Source organism: Chamaea fasciata, unplaced genomic scaffold, assembly GCF_029207755.1.
Source record: "Chamaea fasciata isolate MVZ Bird 193981 ecotype frontalis unplaced genomic scaffold, bChaFas1.0.hap1 SCAF_3, whole genome shotgun sequence".
Taxonomy (NCBI): domain Eukaryota; kingdom Metazoa; phylum Chordata; class Aves; order Passeriformes; family Sylviidae; genus Chamaea; species Chamaea fasciata.
This window is the reverse complement of record NW_027094088.1, coordinates 79,761,035-79,781,541: the sequence shown is the minus strand read 5'-3', so window position 1 is coordinate 79,781,541 and position 20,507 is coordinate 79,761,035. Positions and strand designations below refer to the sequence as shown.

Sequence of the window (20,507 nt, the reverse complement as noted above, 5' to 3'; positions counted from 1 at the left end):
AACACGCCTGGAACAACAAAAGGCCGCGGTCGCGCCGGGGCGCAGAGCGGCCGGGCACGTCCCCGGTGCCGCCGCCCCCCGCTCCGTTCCCACAGGGCTGTCCCCGCCCGCCCCCCGGCAGCTGCCATGTGTCTGCCCGAGTGCGATTAGCACCGACTCGCCAAATCCCCCCCACGCCCGCGTCCCCTCCCCGGGCCATTTGGGGCATGCACGCGCCCGCGCCCCGTGTTTACACGGCGGCGCCTTCGCGCGGAGCCTGTTTGTGCATGGCGCTGGCAGATGAGCCGGGGGAGGTGGGGGCTCCGCGCCGCGCAGCGCCCGCCGCCGGCTATAAAAGCCTCCGGGCCCGCGGGCGGCAGCGCCAGGCGAGCGGCCGCGGACCGGCGGAGGATGGAGGGCCGCTGCCCCGATCCCCTCTCGACGGCGCTGCCCCCGCAGGGCTACTCGCCCCTCTCCTCCTCCCGGTGCGGGGGGCGGCCCGGTCCTGCCCTGACGGCCCTGCCCTCGCCCCGCCGCCCTGCGCCCTTCTGGAGACCGTGGGTGCCCGTGCCGGATGAGGCGGCCCGGCGGAGCGGCCCCGGCCCCGCAGCGGTGAGTGGAGCGCGGCGCGGCGGAGCTTCTGCCGCCGGCATCGCCGCGCACTCGGCTGGGGAGTCCCGGCGGGGCGGGGGGTGCTCGGGGAGGGCCCGGTGCTGTGCCGGCGGGCTGACCTCTGCTCTCTCCGCAGCCTCGCAGCCCCGGCGGGCTGACGGAAGCCTCCCGAAAGCTGGCGCAGTACACGCACCCCGTCAGGTAAGTGGCAGTCCCCAGCCGCCGCCGGTTCCCGCGGGGGACCTCGGGGCACCGGGGGCCCGTGGCGCTGCGCGGCCAGGAGAGTCCCTTGCTCGCCAGTGTAGTGTCTTAGCATTAGCTCTCCCTCCCCTTTTGTTAACACCCATATATTTATGTAGATATTAAAGCGCCTTGGGAGTGAATTGGCCATCAATGCGCTTTTGAACTGACAGATCCTTGGGCAAAGGATTGCCAGGACTCCTGGATTTAACATATTTGAGTTGTTGATGTGCCTCTGTGGTGTGAGACTTGAGACCTATTACAAGTTAAGTGGGTGTTTTTGGTGATGGTGATGGAGTTGGCTGGAGCACTTTGTTACTCATTCCTGTGCCCAGGATTAAAAAAGGCACGGGGGTGTAGTTCCTAGGCTGTGTTGCTCTGCAAAAATCCAGCGCCCTCCCAGAGCAAAGAAGCAGGTGGGGGCGTGGGAGAGAATGGCAGGAGGAGAGGGTATGCGCTGGCTAAGCCACCGTTGCCGAGGAAGATACTTGCGTAGCTACTGCTTTAATGATAAAGGTAATGATAGTATCTGCACTGTCAGTTCTGAAAACGAAATAAAGAAAGTAACAACAGTTGAATCTTTAGGAGAGTCTGTATTCAGAAATGCTGGTAGGTGTGGCGAGGTAATTAAAGTAATTGCGCAGGTAGTTTTTCCAGACAAGATGTAGCTTTCTTTCAAATCTAGACCCCGATCCTTCAAACAGTGATGCACTAACAAAGCAACTATACAGGCAAACTTCACTGTGACTGCTCCAATGCTTAGGTTTGAGAGAATGCTGTTGCAGGGAACATTGGTAATGGAGACCTGTTACAAAGCCGATGTCAGTGGCTTTGTGCTGCCAAGGAAGCAGTGTTCTGTTAAACAGTAGCCTAAAAAGTATTTCTTGTAATTGTTAGAAAGCCATCTAGTTCTGTTCCTTAATGCATTTCTATTTTAAACAATCTCTAGTCAGCATTTCATTATGTTGTTGTGGGCTAGTCTTGGCTCTTGGGACTTCCATGGTCTGTTCCTTCTGGCTATTTCTAAACTGTAAGCGAAAGAGGATGGTAGTTGAAAAGGAACAGGAAATTGGAGTATATTAATTGGAATATATTATCATTAGCTGATACCCATGCTAACTATGATCTTATCAGCCTTTTTTTTTTTTTTTTTTTTTTTTAATTTCTGGATACAACACAGACTGCTTTAAAATCTACATCCGTGAGACATCTTCCTTAAGGAGTCTGTTGATTGTTTTGGGAAAGACAGTTGAAATATCAAGGTCTGATCACCCCATGACCTTTATCATACCTTTAGAATTTTAGAATGGTGTGAAACAAGTATCAACAACTTCCTAGGACTGGGACCTTCAGTAAGAAAACTACTAATTTGATTCAAATGTATTTTTGATCCTGTTTGACACCCATTATATTCCCTAGGAACAGTTCCAGTAGGGGCAGTACCACTTGGATCAGATCCCCAGGTAGCACTGTAAATGGGGTACTGGAGTGGGAAGTTTCAGATGCAGGCTCTTGGGCTTTCATAGTTTTGCTGCAAAACTAGCACTCGAAATCATCTTTATCTCTTCAGATGAAAATAAGAATCCAGAGAATTTTTTTTTCCTAATTGAATGTAGAAAGAAACTTAGAAATTGAGCATGTAAGGAAAAGCTCTGTAGGATTCTTGTTTTAATAGAATTTCACTTTGGTTTTTTGCATGTCAGCCTCCAAGTAAAATATGTAATAACAATAAGCAAATCTATTGTGTACTTGTTTCAGACTATTTTGGCCCAAATCAAGGTGCTATGATTACTTGTATCAGGAAGCTGAAGCACTTCTGAAAAACTTCCCAGTTCAGGCTACAATTTCCTTTTATGAAGACTCGGATAGTGAAGATGATGAAGATCACCTGGAACAAGATTCAAGAACAGAATCAGGTTGCTGACTGCAGGGAAGGCTGATGTAACTTCTAAGACTTAATTTAAACTTAATATAAATATGTATTATAATATTTTTAAAGATAATTTATTTCTATGTAAGTTATTCTTAATAAAACTGAGATGTCTTGTAATTTTATCATTTTCCCTTTGTCCTGCTCCTGTCTTGGTTTAAGTGGGAAGGTATTGATTGGTATTTTTATATCTGAGGTCTAATAGTTTGTAGATCATAAGTTGAACACCAATTTCTGAAGCAGAGAACAGATGCCGTACTTTGAAGGGCTCTATGGTTATGTGGCTTTCTCAAAGTCTGAGGACACAAGGAAAGCTTGTCATTGTGATTTAGTAGGCTCCATATGGAAGTGTATCAAGTAATCATTGGATTAAGTATTCCAACTGTGTTGTGCCTGCTGTTACAACAGAGTTTCAAACATGGAGAAGACAAACAATATAGCTGGTTTTGAAACAGAGTGAAGAGTCCAAATTCTAATCTAGCTCTTGTTGTGTGGAACAGTTTGCCTTACCCACTCACGCTCTCACGTATATGTGCTGTATTGTTATACATAAAAGTGATAGTTTCATACTGCAGTTATTAGTAAAGCGGACATCAAGAAATGAGAAAATTGTCTAATTTAGATTATAACAGTGAGCTTGGTTATAATAATTGAAACGAAGTTTGCTACCAATCATGGTGAAGGCCAAAGCCCCTAAAAGAACAACAAAACAAATCCAAAGCTTTGAATTTAAGGCCAGTTCCTCTGTCAGGTGGCGCCTGTGTCCATACCTGGCTCTGCCCTTGCCTGCGCGCTGTGTGTTGGCTCACTGCGCTAACACCAGCCAGCAGGGAGTGTTTGCCCCGTCCCGTGTGCTCCCAGGGGCGCTCACCCGCAGCCTTCTCACGCTAAACCTCCAGAGCGTGGGGTGCAGCGGCTGTGTCTGCCACAACCTTCCAGCCTAAGCACCTGCCGCTGGGAAACCTGGACGGAAGACCAGTCCTAGTGCAGGGGCAGACAATTTCCCTCGCCCGCGGGTGAGACGAGGCGGCGGGCGGGGTACTGGCCTCTCCCTGCCCACAGGGACGTCCGGTCCCGGCCGGTCTTCCCCGGGCGGCGCCCGAGCCGAAGCCGCCGGCCCCACAGGCGGCCGGGCCGCGGCCCCGCCCGCCGCGCCGGAGCCTGCGCGCTGTGCCCCAGCGCTCCGCCCGCCCGCCGGGGCCCGGCTGCGGCCCGGCCCGGCACCATGCTGAACGTGACGCCGCCGGCCTTCCCCGCGCCCGGCTCCCAGCAGCGAGCGGCAGCGGGTGCCCGCAGCAAGGTGGGGGCGGCTCTGCCGCTGTTGGTCGCTTTGGGGGAGGTGAAGGGCGCCCGCGTTTTCCCGCTGCGCCGGCGGCGGCTGCCGGGCCCGGCCCCGCCTGGCCGAGCGGCGGTGGTTCCCGGCTGGTTCCCGGCCGGTTCCCGGCTGCCGCCGGCCGCCCCCCTCCAGCTGCCGAGGGACCGCGGCAGGGTCTCGGGCGGGGGGCCGGCTCGGCTGTGTCGCTGGAAAGCGCTTGGTACTTCTCGTTCGAGAGGGCGGCGGTGATAACGCTTCCGGCACTTCCTGCCCCGGCCGTTCCTCCTGTGCAGAGATGGAGACTTTCACCTTGGAAATTACTGCGTGCAGCTTATGCTTTATGTGTTGGATCTTCATCTTTGGAGGGGTTTTGAGAACACTTGTTTTCTAAAGGCCTTTCTCGGAAAGCCGGCTTGGACTAAAGTAGCATTAAGCAATGTGTGTTTATGTACGCTTTAGTTTTTTTGCGTCTGTTTTGCCTGTGGTTTTGTAAGACCGCAGTTCTTTAACCCTGTTTCCTGTTGTTAAAGTTTGGATCAAAAGGGTTGCCAGACTGTGGTGCTGTTGAAAAGAAAGGTGTCAGATACCCTGAAGATCTTACTTTGCCTTTCAGGACAGGCAGGCCATGGCAATACTTCTCTGGAAAGCTACTTACTAGACTTCTGTCCCAGCTTTCTCTGGGTGAGGCTTCCAGTTGCTGTAGAGCTTGTGGAAGGTCTTTATGAAATGCTATGAAGGCGAAACTTGCCTTACTTGGCCAGGCTTTTTAAGTCTCCTTTCTTTATTGCTTGTAGTTTTCCAGACCATATCTTAAATGATTTGCCACCACAGACAGACTTGGTATCTTCAGTTTGCATTGGGAAGAGTCATCTGAATATTTGTTGGCGTTCAATAATTTCTGTGTCACTACCTTAAGCACCCTTACTACTGAGTAGGGCTCCCAAATATCAGTGAATAATATGAGTTGGGTTATTTCTTTCTTTTTTTTTTTTTTTTCTAAGCCTGCCAACGGAGCTTTGGAAAGTGTATTAGAATGGCTTTTTCTTCCTTTAGTGTTTGAAGTTGTTTGTACATTTGTTGTTTTTCAGGTACCTTTAAAACCAGGAAGGAGTCTTATGGATTGGATTCGGCTAACTAAAAGTGGGAAGGACTTGACTGGTTTGAAAGGGAGGCTGATTGAAGTGACCGAAGATGAGCTCTCTAAACACAACAAAAAGGAGGACTGCTGGATATGTATAAGAGGTTGGTTGCTGTGATGTTTCTTCTGCATTGTTTACCTGGCTTCTCTTTTCTGTACTTAAAAGAAGAAGCAACAAAACTCAAAAAACAAGAACAAAAGCCGCACTCCAAGAGAAACTATGCACCACCTGTGCTTAGGCCATGTGTAATCTTGACATAATTTGGCATAACTTCAAGTAAGAGGTTTTGTGTTACAAAGATTTTCTTTCCTTCCAAACCTTTCAAAAGAAATCTTCCAAATGGGCATATTTTATACCTGTTTTATAGGTGCCTATGTAAGTAATAAACCCAAGATTTTAGGCAATGGATCAAATAAAAAGGACTTAGCAAGAAAATAGGGCTTTGAAAATGCTGACATGTGCACTCCACAGTCTTGGACAGTTTATGATTTTGAGCAGTTGACTATTTCTAAGGATTCCTTTAGAGCATCCAGTGACATAGAAATATTAAAAGTACTACTTAAACCTGGGGAATGGTCTTTGGGAAATAACTGTGAAAGCACATATACTACTTCATAGAATTTGGTAATGCAGATGACAGTTGCCACACAATGCAACTGTAATCTCTGTCTACAATGACAGTACCTGTGGTAACCATGCAATTCTGTTATTATTTTAGTTAAATTTTAGCTTGGAAGTTGAATCATATGTTATTTAGCCATGTGTGAAGGTGGTGTGGAGCAATAACCGTGGATAGAAGAGTGTTTTCAGAGTTGCAAATAAAGTTTCTAATTGTCCTACAGAAAGGAGTAAAATATTTACTCTGTGGTTTAATCATTTAGAGGCTAAAATACACTAATGTCACTGTAAATTTGTTAGGAGATAACCCAAATTTCTATGAAGATAGAACTGCTTTTCCTACAGAAATGTCCCATTAGCTACTCTGATCTTCTTAATCTGTTAGTAATAACATTGATCTGGTTAAGGAACAGCATTGATTTTTCATAAAATGTCATGTCTGAACTTCAGCAAAAGAAAGTTAAGAATTTCTCTGTGATGATGATTGTATTATTGTTGGGTGTTAAAGGGGATGAGAGTGAAAGTAAAGGTAAAATGTTATTCAATACTGGCCTTTAAGCAAAATAATAGGATTGTTAATTCCCTATGCTGCAGTTGTTTGTGCTAGTAAGACTATAATGGGAGGAGAGCTAAAGAAAGCTTGTTTGCTATGGACATCTGTTAATTTTTCACTCTGAAAAAGGAACATCTACTGCAGACAGAATTACTGTCTAAAAATACTTCTGTTTTCTTTTTAATTTCATCCTACCTTCACTGCATCTCTGAGGCTGTTTTTTTTACAAGAACTCCATCAAGTTGCCTCTGTATCTTTCCTTAAATCTTTCCAGGTCTGCCTTTTCTGTGTTCTCAGATGAGCAGTGAAAAGACTATCATAACTGAAAATCATGGTAGCCCTCATATGTGGACAGGTAGTAAAAGAATATGATTATGGAAAACCTAAATTAGGTCTCTGCATTGGTAGAGACAGTGTCTCTGTAAGAAGGAGCAGAAACCCATGAGAGCAATGTGAAGTAAAAGAAGAGCAGAAACAAACTTGGTTCAAAACCCCAGTGTGATGAAAGAAAGCTGTCATATAGGGCACAGATTTGTATATAAAGGGGGGTTCAGGGGAGTTAAAAACACATGAAGGGTATACAAGTGATATTTCTTTTGCTCCAGCAAGTTTGATGGTAGATTTGAGTAATAGTCAGGAGGCCATGGCTATGCAGATACTTAAAATTTATTGTGTGCAGTAATCGCTGCTGCACACAAGATGGCACAGTGAATACAGCCATCAGAAGAGCAGGTGGGTAAAGATCCTTCCTTTGTTGTTGACTGGGTCTTTGTTGTTGACTGGGATGGTTGTTCTTGCCAGCTAGGATTGATCCAAGTATGTCTGCCCCAGGGTCAGTGCTGAATGCCTTTCTGTCCTTCTGAAGTAATTAATCTACACTTCCTAATGTCTTCAGAGCTTCTTCTCAGGGCACTGCTACAGTTCCGTTTTTGGTAGCTTTCTGTTTTGATAATGTTAAATACCTTCAAATATTCAGCTAGGTAGGGATGCAATAATCATGTTAACAGCAATATGTCTGTAGTTAAATCTGTTTATAGCTGCATTCTTCAGGCTCCAATAACCCAGTTGCCTAGCAACAATAATTAGCCTTCATCATTTTAGACCTGTAAAGAAACATTGTTCTATCTCACTGGAAGTGTAGAAACAGTGCTGAGCCCTTTTGCTGGGGCAGATACAACCAGAGTTGTAAGCCATTAATGAGCACAAGCTATGTTAAGTTTCTTATACTGCTGAATGTAAAGAGTGGAAGTTTTGTTGCTGATGGTGACAGTTTCTCCTTATGCGAGACAGTTCATTCCTGGAGGCATTCCATGATGGTGATGGGTGGTAGGGAAACAACTATGACAACTCTTCAGGGATAACTTAATTGGAAGGGAAACTGAAAACAATTCTATGCACTAGCTGGTTCAATTTTGTCTCATTTTAAACCTGCCTGTGGTACTTTTACACTCTAGCTAGGATACATCATGTTCAATTTCTAGGTTGAAGTCTTAACCCAGGGCAAGTGGTGTGGCATTGTAGGATTGGCATCTCCATGTGATAAGATAGCTCTTGTGCGCTATACAATTGTGTCACTTATGTTTCTGTTTTTGTGAAGTCATACTGTTTTTTTCCAATTATGCCTACTGTTTGCTAGTGCACTCTTTAATTTATGCTAATCTTTGCACTATTTTTGGAGACAGAAGTGGTTATAGAAATGCTGCTCATATGCTTTTATATTCTGTTTTTTTCAGGATTTGTATATAATGTCACGCCATACATGGAATACCATCCAGGTGGTGAGGATGAGCTAATGAAAGCAGCAGGAACTGATGGTACAGATCTCTTTGATCAGGTGAGAACAACTGGCAGCAAATGACACTTGCTCACTGTACTTTGAAAAATGCATGTTTTGCGATTATTTTTAGGGCATTTCAGTGGAAATGCTGATTTGAACTTTTTCAGTCCTAAGGAAAGGCAGCAGGTGACTGCTCAGAATGACACGTGCTGGAAGAGACGTGTCGTTTGAACTTTGCATCAAAAGACAGTAATGAAAATGTCACTTTATGTTGTTAGATCTATAGTTCAATTAGATCTCTTTTTTAGCAGAAATAGCAATAAAGCTAGCAACAATTTGAGGTACCGCCTTCTTTATAAATTGCTGCAATGATTACTGTTGTTGGAAAGGCCTGTTTTTCTAAAAGCTTTCACTTACTGAAAAAAGCTTGTAGAATTCTTTATTTACTTGGCAGCTGCATTATCAGAAAAAATGCTGGAGCTTCTATTAACTTTAACTGGTGAACAAATCACAAGATGATAGTTGGTCTCTTATTTGTTTACTATTTCTTTAAATGTTTTGAACGTACTCAGAAAATAAAGGTTCTGCAGCATGGGTGTGCTTTCTGCAAGGAATTGCAAACTTGGTGCTGTAACATGTAATTCACTGAGTTGGTATTTTTTAGAAACAGATATTCTGTAGGTCTCCATTACTCAATCAGTTTATCTGAGAAACTGGGGAAGAGCAGAAAAGAAATCTCTGTTTCTGAAAGGAAATATGTTATCTCTTTACATGATGTGTGTCAGAGTATGTTATGCCTTCATTTGCAAAATGTTTTTAACATTGTGAATAAAAATGGATAATGTTTTAGCTTTGTTGAGTTTGTCCTTGGTTAATCCTTTCACAAATGAAGTGTTGGTTTGGGGTGCAATTCTTTGATTTCAAGAAATTTGTAGTATCAAGTATCCAGTATCAAGCTGTGGCTTGGAATTATGTTGCTGGGTCATTATATGATGTCCTTGAAAACTGGAGTCTTGACATCAGTAGTATTTGGGGAAGCCCCTGTAGTTAAGTTCAGATATATGCTTGCAGCTTTCTAGTTTTTTGTTGTGGGAATGGAAGCAGGTTTAGATCCTGAAAATGTGATTTTCACTTTTATTGTTTCTGACTTATGACTTTCCTGTAACTGGAGGTGTTTGTTTTCCCCTAAACGCATTCTGTGTCTGTCAGATAGTGGTCTTTTTTTAATAGCTTGGTAGATTGCTAGTGTTCCCCAAATTTCTGGAAAAATTAACTGTCATTCATAATCCTTCATTTCTTTCTGTTACCTGTATATGAGGAAACTACAACTTGTTGATGAGATTCTTGATCTCATCTCCTTAACTTGTCCAGTGTAAAGTTTTTATTTTAAAATCTAGATACCATTCAAATTTGTCATGCAACACTTTGTTTCCTTTTCTCTTCTTGTGATGTTATCCTGGATGCCCTATCAGAATTCGCTTTTCTGCCATCCATTTCCTCTACAAGTTCTCCAGTTCTGGTCTGTAAAGCTACTGCTTTTTCTTCACTTTATTTTACTTTCTAAAATAGGGTATTTCTAAATGATTCAGTCATAGTAAGACAGAAGCAAACAGAAATACACCAGCTTGGTAGGAGGTGTTTGGTTTTTTTAATTATTATTCTTTATGTTTGTTTCCTTCATCCCTTTTCCCTTCACTTGTCTAAACAAGACTAATAAACACTGTGGTAATGACAAGGTCTTTGTTCTGTTAGTTGTGTAGCACGCATCATAAAAATGCTGTTCTGAAATATATTCTGTAGCTCAAGGTTATGATGTTCAGATATTGCAAAGTATAAATGGGTAAATTAAACTATTGTTACTTTTTTCATAATCCTATTGTTTCACTTAATGCCATATCTGTAATAGAAGTAAAAATAAGTACTGATTGATGTAGCAGTGACTTCTAATGTGTTTTAAAAAAATCTGCTAAACGAATTATATTAGTCAATGTACAAAAACAAACTTTTCTATTTCAGTGCATAGAACAACATAGCAAGAAGTCCAAATTTTATGAAAAAATACTTTGTTAATTTAGGTTCATCGTTGGGTCAATTATGAATCAATGCTGAAGGAATGTCTTGTTGGGAGAATGGCTGTCAAGCCTGTTGCTGCTTCAAAAGGTGGGTTGTTTTATAGAATATTGTCTATTACACTTTATTCCAAAATTATCTGGAAATTATGGGAAGTCCTAAATCACCTCATATTTATGAGGAGAGCCTCTATCCTTGCATAGACTTCAAGGCTTTTGCATATGTTAATTTTTTACAGCAGATACCTGAAGATGAAAGTGTTGTATGGTTGAAGACTTCTAGTAATGTACTGCTATGTTTCTTCTTTTGTTTTTAGTCATTAGAAAACAGCTGTGCATGTGTGTTACATGTGTGTGTACCTGGGAAGCAGACACTGTTACTCAGTATTAGCCCTTAGCAAAACTGCAGTGAAAACATGAAAGGATTAATGGTTGCAACTATTTTTTCTCCAATTCTGTGTCGTGTCATGCTTTAGTTTGCAGTTTCATCTATCTTGTAGCTCTTCAGCTCCTGAAGAAGTGTGCTGTGTGCTTGCTTAATGCTTAGATAACATCGTCTTAACAGTGAGGTTGACTTTGTTCTTTGTGTGGAGTGGAATAGTATTTTGCATCTCCATGAGGCTAGGTACCTAATTCCAGTATGGAACTTTCAAGGTAAATGCTGGGAAATATGGAGAAACCTCAGCAGCATAACTGCCTCACTGAGTTGAGGTATTACAGAGACATTGTTGCTACTTCGTCAACTGAGTTAGAAATTTAAAAGTAAACATGAATTTTTTTGATTTTATTAATCTAACTTTTCTGTGACTGGAAGGAATTCTTGTGACAGACAGTCAGTAAAACATGAACACATCTTTGCCCTTGCTGGTTCTGGCAGTTCATTTTCTGCTGTTCCCTTTTTCTGCTGTGTCCTGTAATAGGACTATCGATTTTGCTGTAGTAAAATTTGCAGGATAAAGATTGTTAGTTCTGTTGCCTTTGTCACTTTTAGCCATTTCAGACTTGAAAAAATGTAATTTTGTTAATAAAAAAATCAAACTGATAACAGAACTACAGAGTCATTTTGGTTGGAGAAGACCTCCCAGATCGAGTCCATCCTTTGAACAGCCATCACCTTGTCAACTAGACCATGGACTGAGTGCCATGTCCAGTCATTTCTTGAACACTTCCAGTGATGGCAACTCCACGGTCTCTCTGGGCAGCCTGATACAATACTTGACAGCCCTTTCAGGGAAGTTCTTCCTGATTTCCAACCAGAACCTCCCCTGGTGTAGCCAAGAGGTCAATCCCCCTCTGGCTACAGCCTCCTTTTAGGGAGTTGTAGAGAGCAGTAAGGTCCCACCTCAGCTTCCTCTTCTCCAAGCTAAACAACCCCAGCTCCCTCAGCCACTCCTCATAGGATTTGCCCTCTAGACCGTTCACCTGCTTTTTGACCTTTTCTCTGGAACACTCCGGCACTGGATTTGCTGAAATCTTTCACTGTAAGATTCTCAAGGTTTATGTCGATTCCTGGGAGGTTATATATCCTCCTCCTTTGAATTATCAAAAAGTGATTGACTTCACTCTTAGCCGGCAATAAATCTAGTCTTTTATCCTTCCAGAAGACCATATTCTGTAAAGTTTGCATTTCAGAACAGAAGAATAAATTACTAAGTTAAAGTGCATGTTTTTGAATAGAGGATTAAATGGGCCCTGTAAGTATAGAGGGAAGACAAGACTTCAAATTATGGATAACATTGCTTTCTTTTTGTGACAGAATGAGTGTTCAGTCGTAGGACAAACCTTGGTACTTGCAGTTTGGTGCAATCTCAGTACAGAGCAAGGAAGGCAGATGTTGGTTTGTTGGGCCATTGTTGTAAGATTTGTATTTGTTTAGCTTAGGGGTTTTTTTTATGTGTTCCCGTGGTTTCTTGGGAGATGGTGCAATTTGCTAACTGAACTGCTTAAGGAAGCTGAAGTTTGTCTTTGCACACTCTAGGTTGGTTTTTTTTTGTTGGTTTGTTTTGTTGTTTTTTTTTTTTGATAAAGAAGAGTCTTTTTTTTGCTGGGGATAGTTAATGTTTTGTCAACTGAATTTTGAGAATGCTGCTTCATCCTTTGATAGTGACTAAGAAGAAATTTGAGGTGTCCCTTCTGTAGTTTTACAGTGGATCTTTGCACTGAAACATGTAGGGTTTGTTCTTGCTGGGTAGGCCTGTGCAATACCCAGATATGTAAGAGGTGATTTCAGAATCTCCCTCAGCAAACCTGTACAGCATGAAACTGCTTGCTGTCCCTTCAGGGTGCTCAGCTGTAAACATTATAACATTCTGAAAAGTTTTAATACTGCTGATGTTTCCAGAGACACTTGTTAGTGTATAGTAACATAGTCCCTATGTTACTTTAATGGTTACTTGGGTGTCAGAATGCATGTTGTACTGTTGTTAGTTCAACAAGATTAGACTGAGAGCTGTGATGTCATCCAAGGAAAAGAGGCAGAGCTCTGCCTTCATTGTGTCTCACATAGTCTGTAAAATTGCAGTTCTGATTTCTGTGCAGTGTGTTTAAATGTAGTGAAATTAGAGTAGACTTCTATATACAAAAAATTGCCTTTCATTAGAAAGACGTTTTTGTGAACAACTTGCCCATCCTGGCAGAAACTAAAAAGCGGTGTATAGCAGAATATGCAGACAAATGTTGCCTCAACCAAAATTTTGTGGAGTATTTTCTTGTTGCCTCAACCAAAATTTTGTGGAGTATTTTCTTGTTGCCTCAGCCAAAATTTTGTGGAGTATTTTCTTTTTACCTCAACTAAAAATATGTGGAGTATTTTCTTTTTACCTTTCAATGGCTTGACATTAAATCCTCTAATGAAGGTTGTTCTTGAAGAGCTCTGAAGTAATTTTGCAATACTGTATGGTAGATGCTTTGCTCTAGGAGCCTTCCTTTGCTTCTCTGTAGCATTTTTCCTGTAACACTGGCTGGTGTGATGCAGAGCGCTGGGGAGGATATGGAAGAACAGGGAAGAAACATTCCCATTTTGGTTTTCATAAAAGGGAGTAAGAAGAACAGTTTTGTTTCTCCGACTTCGCAAACTTGGCTCCCATAAGAGAGAATATAAATTGGATCTTTCATGTTAGGGCATTCTAAGGTGTGCAGTGTAGAGAAGGGCAGAAAGGGGCCCAGGTATATCCAGTGGTCTGCTTTCCCTACAGATTTACTGTGAACAGAAGGACGTGGTAGAGAGGTGCAGAGTGAGAACTTTCCCATCAAGTTGAGCACCTTATAAATGAATTGACACTGTGTAATTCAACTTGGTCTTTTTTTTTTTTTTCCTTTTTTTTTTTTTTTTTTTTTTTTTTGGCCTGCTAGAGTTGGTTGGTTTGGAATAGTTGTAGCATACTGTAGAATTAATGAAAAACACAGACAGTAACTTGAAAATAAAACCATTTGGCAGTAGGAGCTTATAGAAAGATTTCCTTTTTCCTGTCTTCCTGCCAAGGATTTGGTTTAGATTTCTAAGGATTTGGTTGATCAGATTTACAATCCACTGTGCCATTTTGTAAGACAAGTGTCATTGGAATTCTTAACAGAGTCAGTGAGCTTCTTAATTATGAAGTTTATAAAAGATGATTTGTGATGGGTTTTTTTTGAAGTGTCAGGGTTCTGCCATTTCCTGTCCTTAAGTGCTGTGCAACTTTTCGTGCTTGTAATGTACCAGTTATTTAATTGGACTTAATCTTTTGAAATGGTAATCAGGGCTGCATTTATTGTTGCTTCTTGATGTCTGAAGCATCCTGGTCATTCTGTTAAGCCTTTTGGAATGTTTATTTGGAGATCCTTACTTTGGCTAATTTAGCATGTGGGCAAGTACTGTAACTTCTTAACTGTTGTTCTTGTTTTTTTCTTAATGTTTGCAGAGGTTTCTTCTACTGTGTCTGAAGACAAGAAACAGCTTAATGGTAAGTTTTTATCTGAATCGAAGTGGGGAGTGAATCTCAAACTTACGTGAATATCGTTGAATGAGCAGTATTTACCCACACCTCTCTTTGCATTTGAATCCAGAGCTGAGGCTGTTGTGATCTGTGGAAATTTCAGAAGACAAAATCCTAACCAAGTATTTTGAATTCTGTGTTTGAAAGTATTGTAAAACTGCAGTGTAGGCAAGGGAGGTATGGGATGGACAAGCAAGGTCAGCTTGTCTGTGAAATGCCGGGGAGATTTTCTGCCCAAGTCTTTTCTGTCCAGTCAGGTCTTCCACCTGTTTTGCTGGATCTTTTTTTTTTTTTTTTTTTCTTTTTCTTTCAAAGTGCAAAATTCTGCATTTCCTTCAGAGCTTCATGAAGTTTTTGTCAGCCCATTTCTTCAGTCTCTCTGCATCCCTTAATAACCTTAACCTTTCATGTTTTGCTTGTTTGAATGATATGTTATTGCTCTGACTGGGAGAGTGTGTACCCTGTAGGTTGTTAGTGATGGTGTGAAACAATGTCATCATTCCCTGTTCCCTGGGGAATGCTAACAGTAACTGGCCTCCAGCTGGATTTGTGTGCTGATAATGCCTTTTGTGACTGGCAGTTCTACTCATTTTCTGTCTGTGATGCATTCCACCTGCCAAACCCAGCTCTTTCCAATGTGGCTATAAAGATGGCATGAGAGCCTTTATTGCTGGCCTTGCTGTTCAGTGGGATTGTGCAGAGCAGTCCCATGATGTGCAGGGTTGTAATTCTGCTGTTCATCTGGTCACCTTAAACTCTTCATTTCGTGCCTGCCATCAGCCCTTGGCTTCACCCACAGCTTTTCTTTATTTATGACCGCCATGACTAATAGAGCACTTCGCTTAATTGGTTCACAGATCACCTGATTCATCGTCTTTTTATTGAAGCGTGAATCACTGTTTTCATGTAGCATCTCACAGTATTTCAAAATAATTCATAAATAACTTGGTTTGCAGAATGTTCTGTTTTATTGTGACTGTTCATATATTTCTCTGGAACTGCAGAAGCAAGTAGGAGTATGTATGACCATGGATTTCTGTTATCCCTGGAGACCAAGCAAGTCATACCATGTGTGTCCTCAAGAAAGGCTTAGCTTTTGAGACGGCTTTTGTCATTAGGTGATTGGTTTTCTTTTGCAGTGATCTGACTGCTCTGCCATTTAGCTTCCTTGGCAGCTGCAGATGGTGAGTGCTTAGGAGTAATTAAGGATCAAAGAATAAGTAATTTGACTGAGTTTTAATTGCTTTGGGTAAATTCTGGATGATCGAATAGTTTTGACAGATTGGATTAGACCAGAGTGGCTCTTTTTGTTTTTATCTACATCCCACGTGGTAGAGCCACTCAATTATATGTTTAAGCTTGTAGTCATACTACAAAAGTTATTGGCATTTAGAAGAAAATAATCTGGGTAACTGAGAATTCGTGTGCTAATTATTTTATGCATAGCCATTTCAGGTTTGCAAAGTTTGCCTTTGGGCTTGAAACCAGCACTTAGCAGCTGTTCAGTCTGCAACTTCCTCCATCATTTAGCTTCTTTGTGTTAAAAGTGATGCAGGATTGCAGTTGCTTTTATCTATCATCTCTGTCCTGAAGTTTTTGCCAAATATGTTCTATTTCTATTCTGCCAGAGATTAGTACAACTGACATTTTGAAAGACTGACCAATTGTTGCTTCCCAGCAACGGCTGTTTCAGGCTGTTTTGTGCAGTTAAATAGTTAGAGTGAGTATCTGACTTCTGTGAGAATTCCTAGTAGAGTGCTGTGTAGAAAGATTTGGACTGATACCTTTGCTTAATCGACTGACATTAAATTTTACTTGTGAATTAGGTTAGATCAGACATCTCAAATTGAATTTATTCATCTGAGTTGTATAAACAAATAATTCTGTTAAAGGAAAGTCGTTCAGATAACATTTTTTTGTCTTTTTGTGCTTCCCAAAGTGTAAAAGCACAAGCCAATAACAGGTGAAACTGAGTACAGCACAGGTACTGTGGTGTATAGAATTCTTAATTTCTGAATTAGACCTCTATATTTTAGGACCCTGCTCTCCAAGAGAAATTGCTGAATAAAAACTAAATACGAAATGTACATGGTCTGGCTGTATGTGGAAATAAAGCCACCAAAAACTGTTCAAGGGCACTTAGAACATTCAATTAAAAAAACCAAAACCACAAACCCCAAACATACCTGTGTATTATTTATATTAAGCAAGCATCCCAGAAAATATTTTAATGACTCTGCTCTTTGCAGGTGTGCTTCCTGAGAAGAAAGTACTGCCTTCTTCTGCTAAAGATTTAAGTCCAAGGTAAGCCTTTGTTTGTCATTATCCGTTGGATATTCTATTTAAGAATTCTGTGCAATTCTTAGTAAATACAAGGCAAGTTCTTCCATGGGTAGCTCTTGAAATTTCAGTTAAATGAGTATATGTCATGACCATCCTTGTATAAGTAAGTAGGCAAGTTGAAGTTCAGGTGTAAACAACTTGCCAGAGGTGATGCGGGCCGATGATGGTTCTTTGCAAGTCCTGTTGATTCCTAAATCTTGGGCTGTCTTGATTGTATACAAATGTATGGCGTGTATTTGCAGGCTCTTCAGCTTTGTTTCTTGAGAAAACTCATGGAAAGTGATTTCAACTGGACTGATTACCTTCTTGACACTAACTATTTTGTCCATAAACGATTGCCATGCCTTGAAAATGGCATCATTTCAAGTTGGATGTGATAGCTGCATTCAAGTTTCTACAGTATGTAAAGGAAAGCAGGCCCTCATATATCCCTGTGATGTGCCTGCTGTTGTCACTGAGGCATAATTTTACTCCATGATGCCTTTGGTCCTCAAGGTGCAGTTTCTCACTTGGCAGCAAAATCCCCTGGGAGTGTGTGTTCTCTTGGCTACTTACATGCCCTAGTCATAAAACACTGTGGCTTGTGAACAGTTTGAATGAGGTTTATTTTCTGAAGTTCTCCAAACGTCACTGCTTTTCTTTCCATGTGTGTCTGGCATATTCTGGCATGTGACTGGAGAGTGTGCAGCCTAAAATGTGTTGGCTGTCAGGAGTGTTTGCTCCTCCCTTTGTGCCTGTCTTTCTGGTCCAGGAGCAGATGGAAGTTACCTCCTGGCAAAATAATGAACATTCAAAGGCTTTGTTGTTTTTTTTTTTTTTTTTACCTTACCCTGGATTTATTACAAGGTTTGGACTTGGGAAATAGGAATGAATGCAAAAACTTGATTTGTGGAGATGAAAGGAACTGGTTTTGTGGTATGTGCATCAAATCCTTAACTCTTGGAAGCCACCCTGCCTATTTAATGCTTTCGTCTGGACTCAAGATTCTGATCATCTATATGCAAGGTTCATATACTACAAAGAGAATGTATGTGCTTTTTAAGTAAAACTAATGCCATACAATTTTAACTACAGTATGCTGACTATCAGGATGCATAATAAGATAGTTATTTTAGTAATTTTGTCAAAATTACTGTCTTTGAGCTTAGTCTTCAGAAGTGGTTAAGTAATATGTTTGGCTTGTAAATTTGTTAAACAAGCTCTGTTTGAAGGCTTGAGGTTAAATATGTTTTAATATGGTCAAAGAAAGTATGTATTTTTTTCTTAATTGTATTTTTTGTTTTACAGTTATGACTGGTTCCAAACAGATAGTTTGATCACAGTTGTCATATATACTAAGCAGAAGGTAAGTGTATTTCATGAAGGAAGAATTACAAGATCCAGTTGTGATCTAGCTTCAGTTCTGGGAGAATTTTATAAAAATTGTTGGATTTTTTTTCCCTTGGCTATGAAAGGACATGAATGCAGATTTGGTGATAGTTGACTATCAAGACAAACGATTAAGGGGAGAGATCATCATGGATGACTACTCATATCTTGTAGAAGTTGGTAGGTACTGTAATTTTACAGTTGCAAGTAGTGAATTTCTTTTCTACTGTATTAAAACCTGCTCATCAGACCATAAGCATTTTACATGTACCAATTAATATTTTATTCCTTTTTCATTAGAGTTTGTTAAAGTAATGATGTAAAGGATCATCCTTGATGTACATCCTTTATGTAAAGGAATTATGTTGTTTATCAACTCACAGCTAATTTGTTTATTATGTACTAAATTTCTTGCATGTGGACTAAAATGCAGTAAGAAAATGATTTTAAAGTTGTGTAAAATTTTTCTTCAAATGTGTTTTTTATGTTTATTAAAAGCCCTCATTCACAAGGGCAAGTGCAATAATTGGTAGCTTTACATGAGCCATTGTTAAAAGTAATGGGAAAAAGAATGCCTTCATGCATGAGGCTTGTAGAAGTCATGAGTCAAGTTTCAAGGTCAAATAAACATGCATAACTTCTTAGGGTTATTATTTCACTCAGTATTCCTAGACTTACTTATACTTTCTATGTGTATGATGGCTGGAATAGAATTTTGATATTGCTTAACACAGAGTTTGTTTGTATTTCTTTCAGACTTGGATCATGCAGTTTCAGAAGATGTGGCTGGTAATTTCTGTCTCTTGCACCACTTCTGTATCTCTTCTAGGATAGTCCAGTCAGGAGCTGAACTTCCATGATCCTTATGGGTCCCTTCCAACTCAAGATATTCTATGATTCTGATACCAGAATGTGGAATTTCAGTTTATTTTTCTGACTTATCAGATACTTAATGGTTTTACTTACCATCAGGTCCTGACACAGTCAATCAAACCAAGCCATAACATTATTTTTTTTTTAATTGTGGCATTTGGGCCTGTGAAAGTAATAAGTTGATAGGGCTCCGATCCCTCTAAATATGATTAAATGTTAAAATAGCTGGAAGTTAGTTCTGTTGTGTATTCTGTTGTAAACTGTTCTTTGCTTAGACTGGGATTTTCTTAGATTTGATTATTAATTCAAATGGCCTTGAAAAAAAAAGTAGTAACTAGTGGTAACTACCAGTTTCCAGTATGTGAGGACTCTGGGTTTGTGAGGATTTTTCTTGATTTGAATGGTCTGTGAAGTTGTCCTAGTTCCACAGTCTATTTAGCAAATAATGTGTATTAATTATGTATATGCAGTTAGTGCTTGTTTAACTGCACTCTAAAACATTATAGAGAGATAGGTTGGAAGTACCTTCAATTAGATATTCTAATGTAAAAAATTAATTACGTGTGTCTTGGGAAGTAAGTAATTGTTCTGAATTTCGTTATAGTTGATGTGTGAAATAGTATTTTGTGTGGAGTATAACTAAAAGTAACAATATGAAATGTTCTTTCTTTTAGTAAATATTGCTGAAAAAGTAGGGAAAGTAGAGATTATTTTAAATAAAAAGGATAGCATTCATTGGAAAATGCTGGGACAACCCCGGGAGGCTCACAATACATTTATCAAACACAGAGACAGAGGTAAGCAATTTCATTTTTAGGACTTCTTGGAGCTTGTTAGTCATATTTGGTTTTTTTCAGGATTTTCTTTTTCTTTTGTTGTACCTTCATTTCTTTCACAATTGTTGTCTGATCTTGAAAGCTGTTCAGGCATTTTCCTAGAAGAGGTTTGACTTGGAGGAGGGTGTTCTGCTGTGCTTTAGTTTCTTGGTTTGTTTTGTCCCACAGTGGAGTTGAAGGTGAACCTAATATTGGAAGGTGAACAATTCCCAAGTGTTGTTCTATCTCATGGTTCCCTCTGTGCTTAATGGCCTCTCTGTCCATTTGAAAAACATCTTCTCAGTAGATCCTGAGGAGAGAGTGTATGGACATGTGTCAGTCATTATGGGATTAACTGGAGTGAAGGATCAAAACCCTTCACTTCTAGTTGTTAGTGTAGATACAGTAACGTCTGTCAGTGCTGTAAGGTTGTTCCAGTACACTGCATCTTTGTAACTTGAGCTCAGATTAAATAAGGGACTTCCAAGTCATGTGTAGGTATTAAAGCCAGCTCTGAATAAGTTGATGTGTCTGCAGTAAATGTTATATATGGATTCATTTTGTGGTTACAGAATAGTATGAACTTGTTGCAGCACCAAAGTATATTACAGTGATCAGTATGGGTTTGGGTTTGTTTCAGCTAAATTGAACATTTCTGCACAATTACATTGTGTAATGTAACCACACTCCTGATGTTATTGCGGTCACCTAGTTTCTCAAAAGCTCTCTTGGTCCTCTGTCTAATAATGCTCAAAAATTGACTGTTGGATTATAGTCTGCCTTATTTTGTGTGAAAGCAAAGCTGTGCATTGTTAAGAGCTAATGAAATGTTGCTTACTCTTACTGGCCCACAGTTACACTACGTGGACCTTTAAAGTTGAGAGATTACTGTGGTACAAAGA

At 40.7% G+C, this 20,507-nt stretch overlaps 2 protein-coding genes across 2 annotated transcripts in view; both read left to right on the top strand.

Annotated features, from left to right (window-relative positions):
• Positions 1-207: 207 nt before the first annotated feature.
• RIPPLY2 (ripply transcriptional repressor 2) lies at positions 208-2,892 on the top strand. The gene is made up of 3 exons (XM_066179612.1): positions 208-591; positions 728-792; positions 2,590-2,892. The coding sequence occupies exons 1-3, from the start codon at positions 280-282 to the stop codon at positions 2,753-2,755; spliced, it is 543 nt and encodes a 180-aa protein (XP_066035709.1). The 5' UTR covers positions 208-279; the 3' UTR covers positions 2,756-2,892.
• Positions 2,893-3,930: 1,038 nt separating this feature from the next.
• CYB5R4 (cytochrome b5 reductase 4) overlaps positions 3,931-20,507 on the top strand; it is a 30,826-nt gene continuing 14,249 nt past the window's right edge. The window contains exons 1-10 of the mRNA XM_066179610.1: positions 3,931-4,061; positions 5,165-5,318; positions 8,120-8,220; positions 10,239-10,323; positions 14,132-14,173; positions 16,456-16,510; positions 17,837-17,894; positions 18,004-18,097; positions 18,674-18,706; positions 19,465-19,587. Of these exons, the coding sequence (XP_066035707.1) occupies positions 3,987-4,061; positions 5,165-5,318; positions 8,120-8,220; positions 10,239-10,323; positions 14,132-14,173; positions 16,456-16,510; positions 17,837-17,894; positions 18,004-18,097; positions 18,674-18,706; positions 19,465-19,587 (820 nt within the window). The 5' untranslated portion in view covers positions 3,931-3,986. The remainder of the gene's footprint in view (positions 4,062-5,164; positions 5,319-8,119; positions 8,221-10,238; positions 10,324-14,131; positions 14,174-16,455; positions 16,511-17,836; positions 17,895-18,003; positions 18,098-18,673; positions 18,707-19,464; positions 19,588-20,507) is intronic.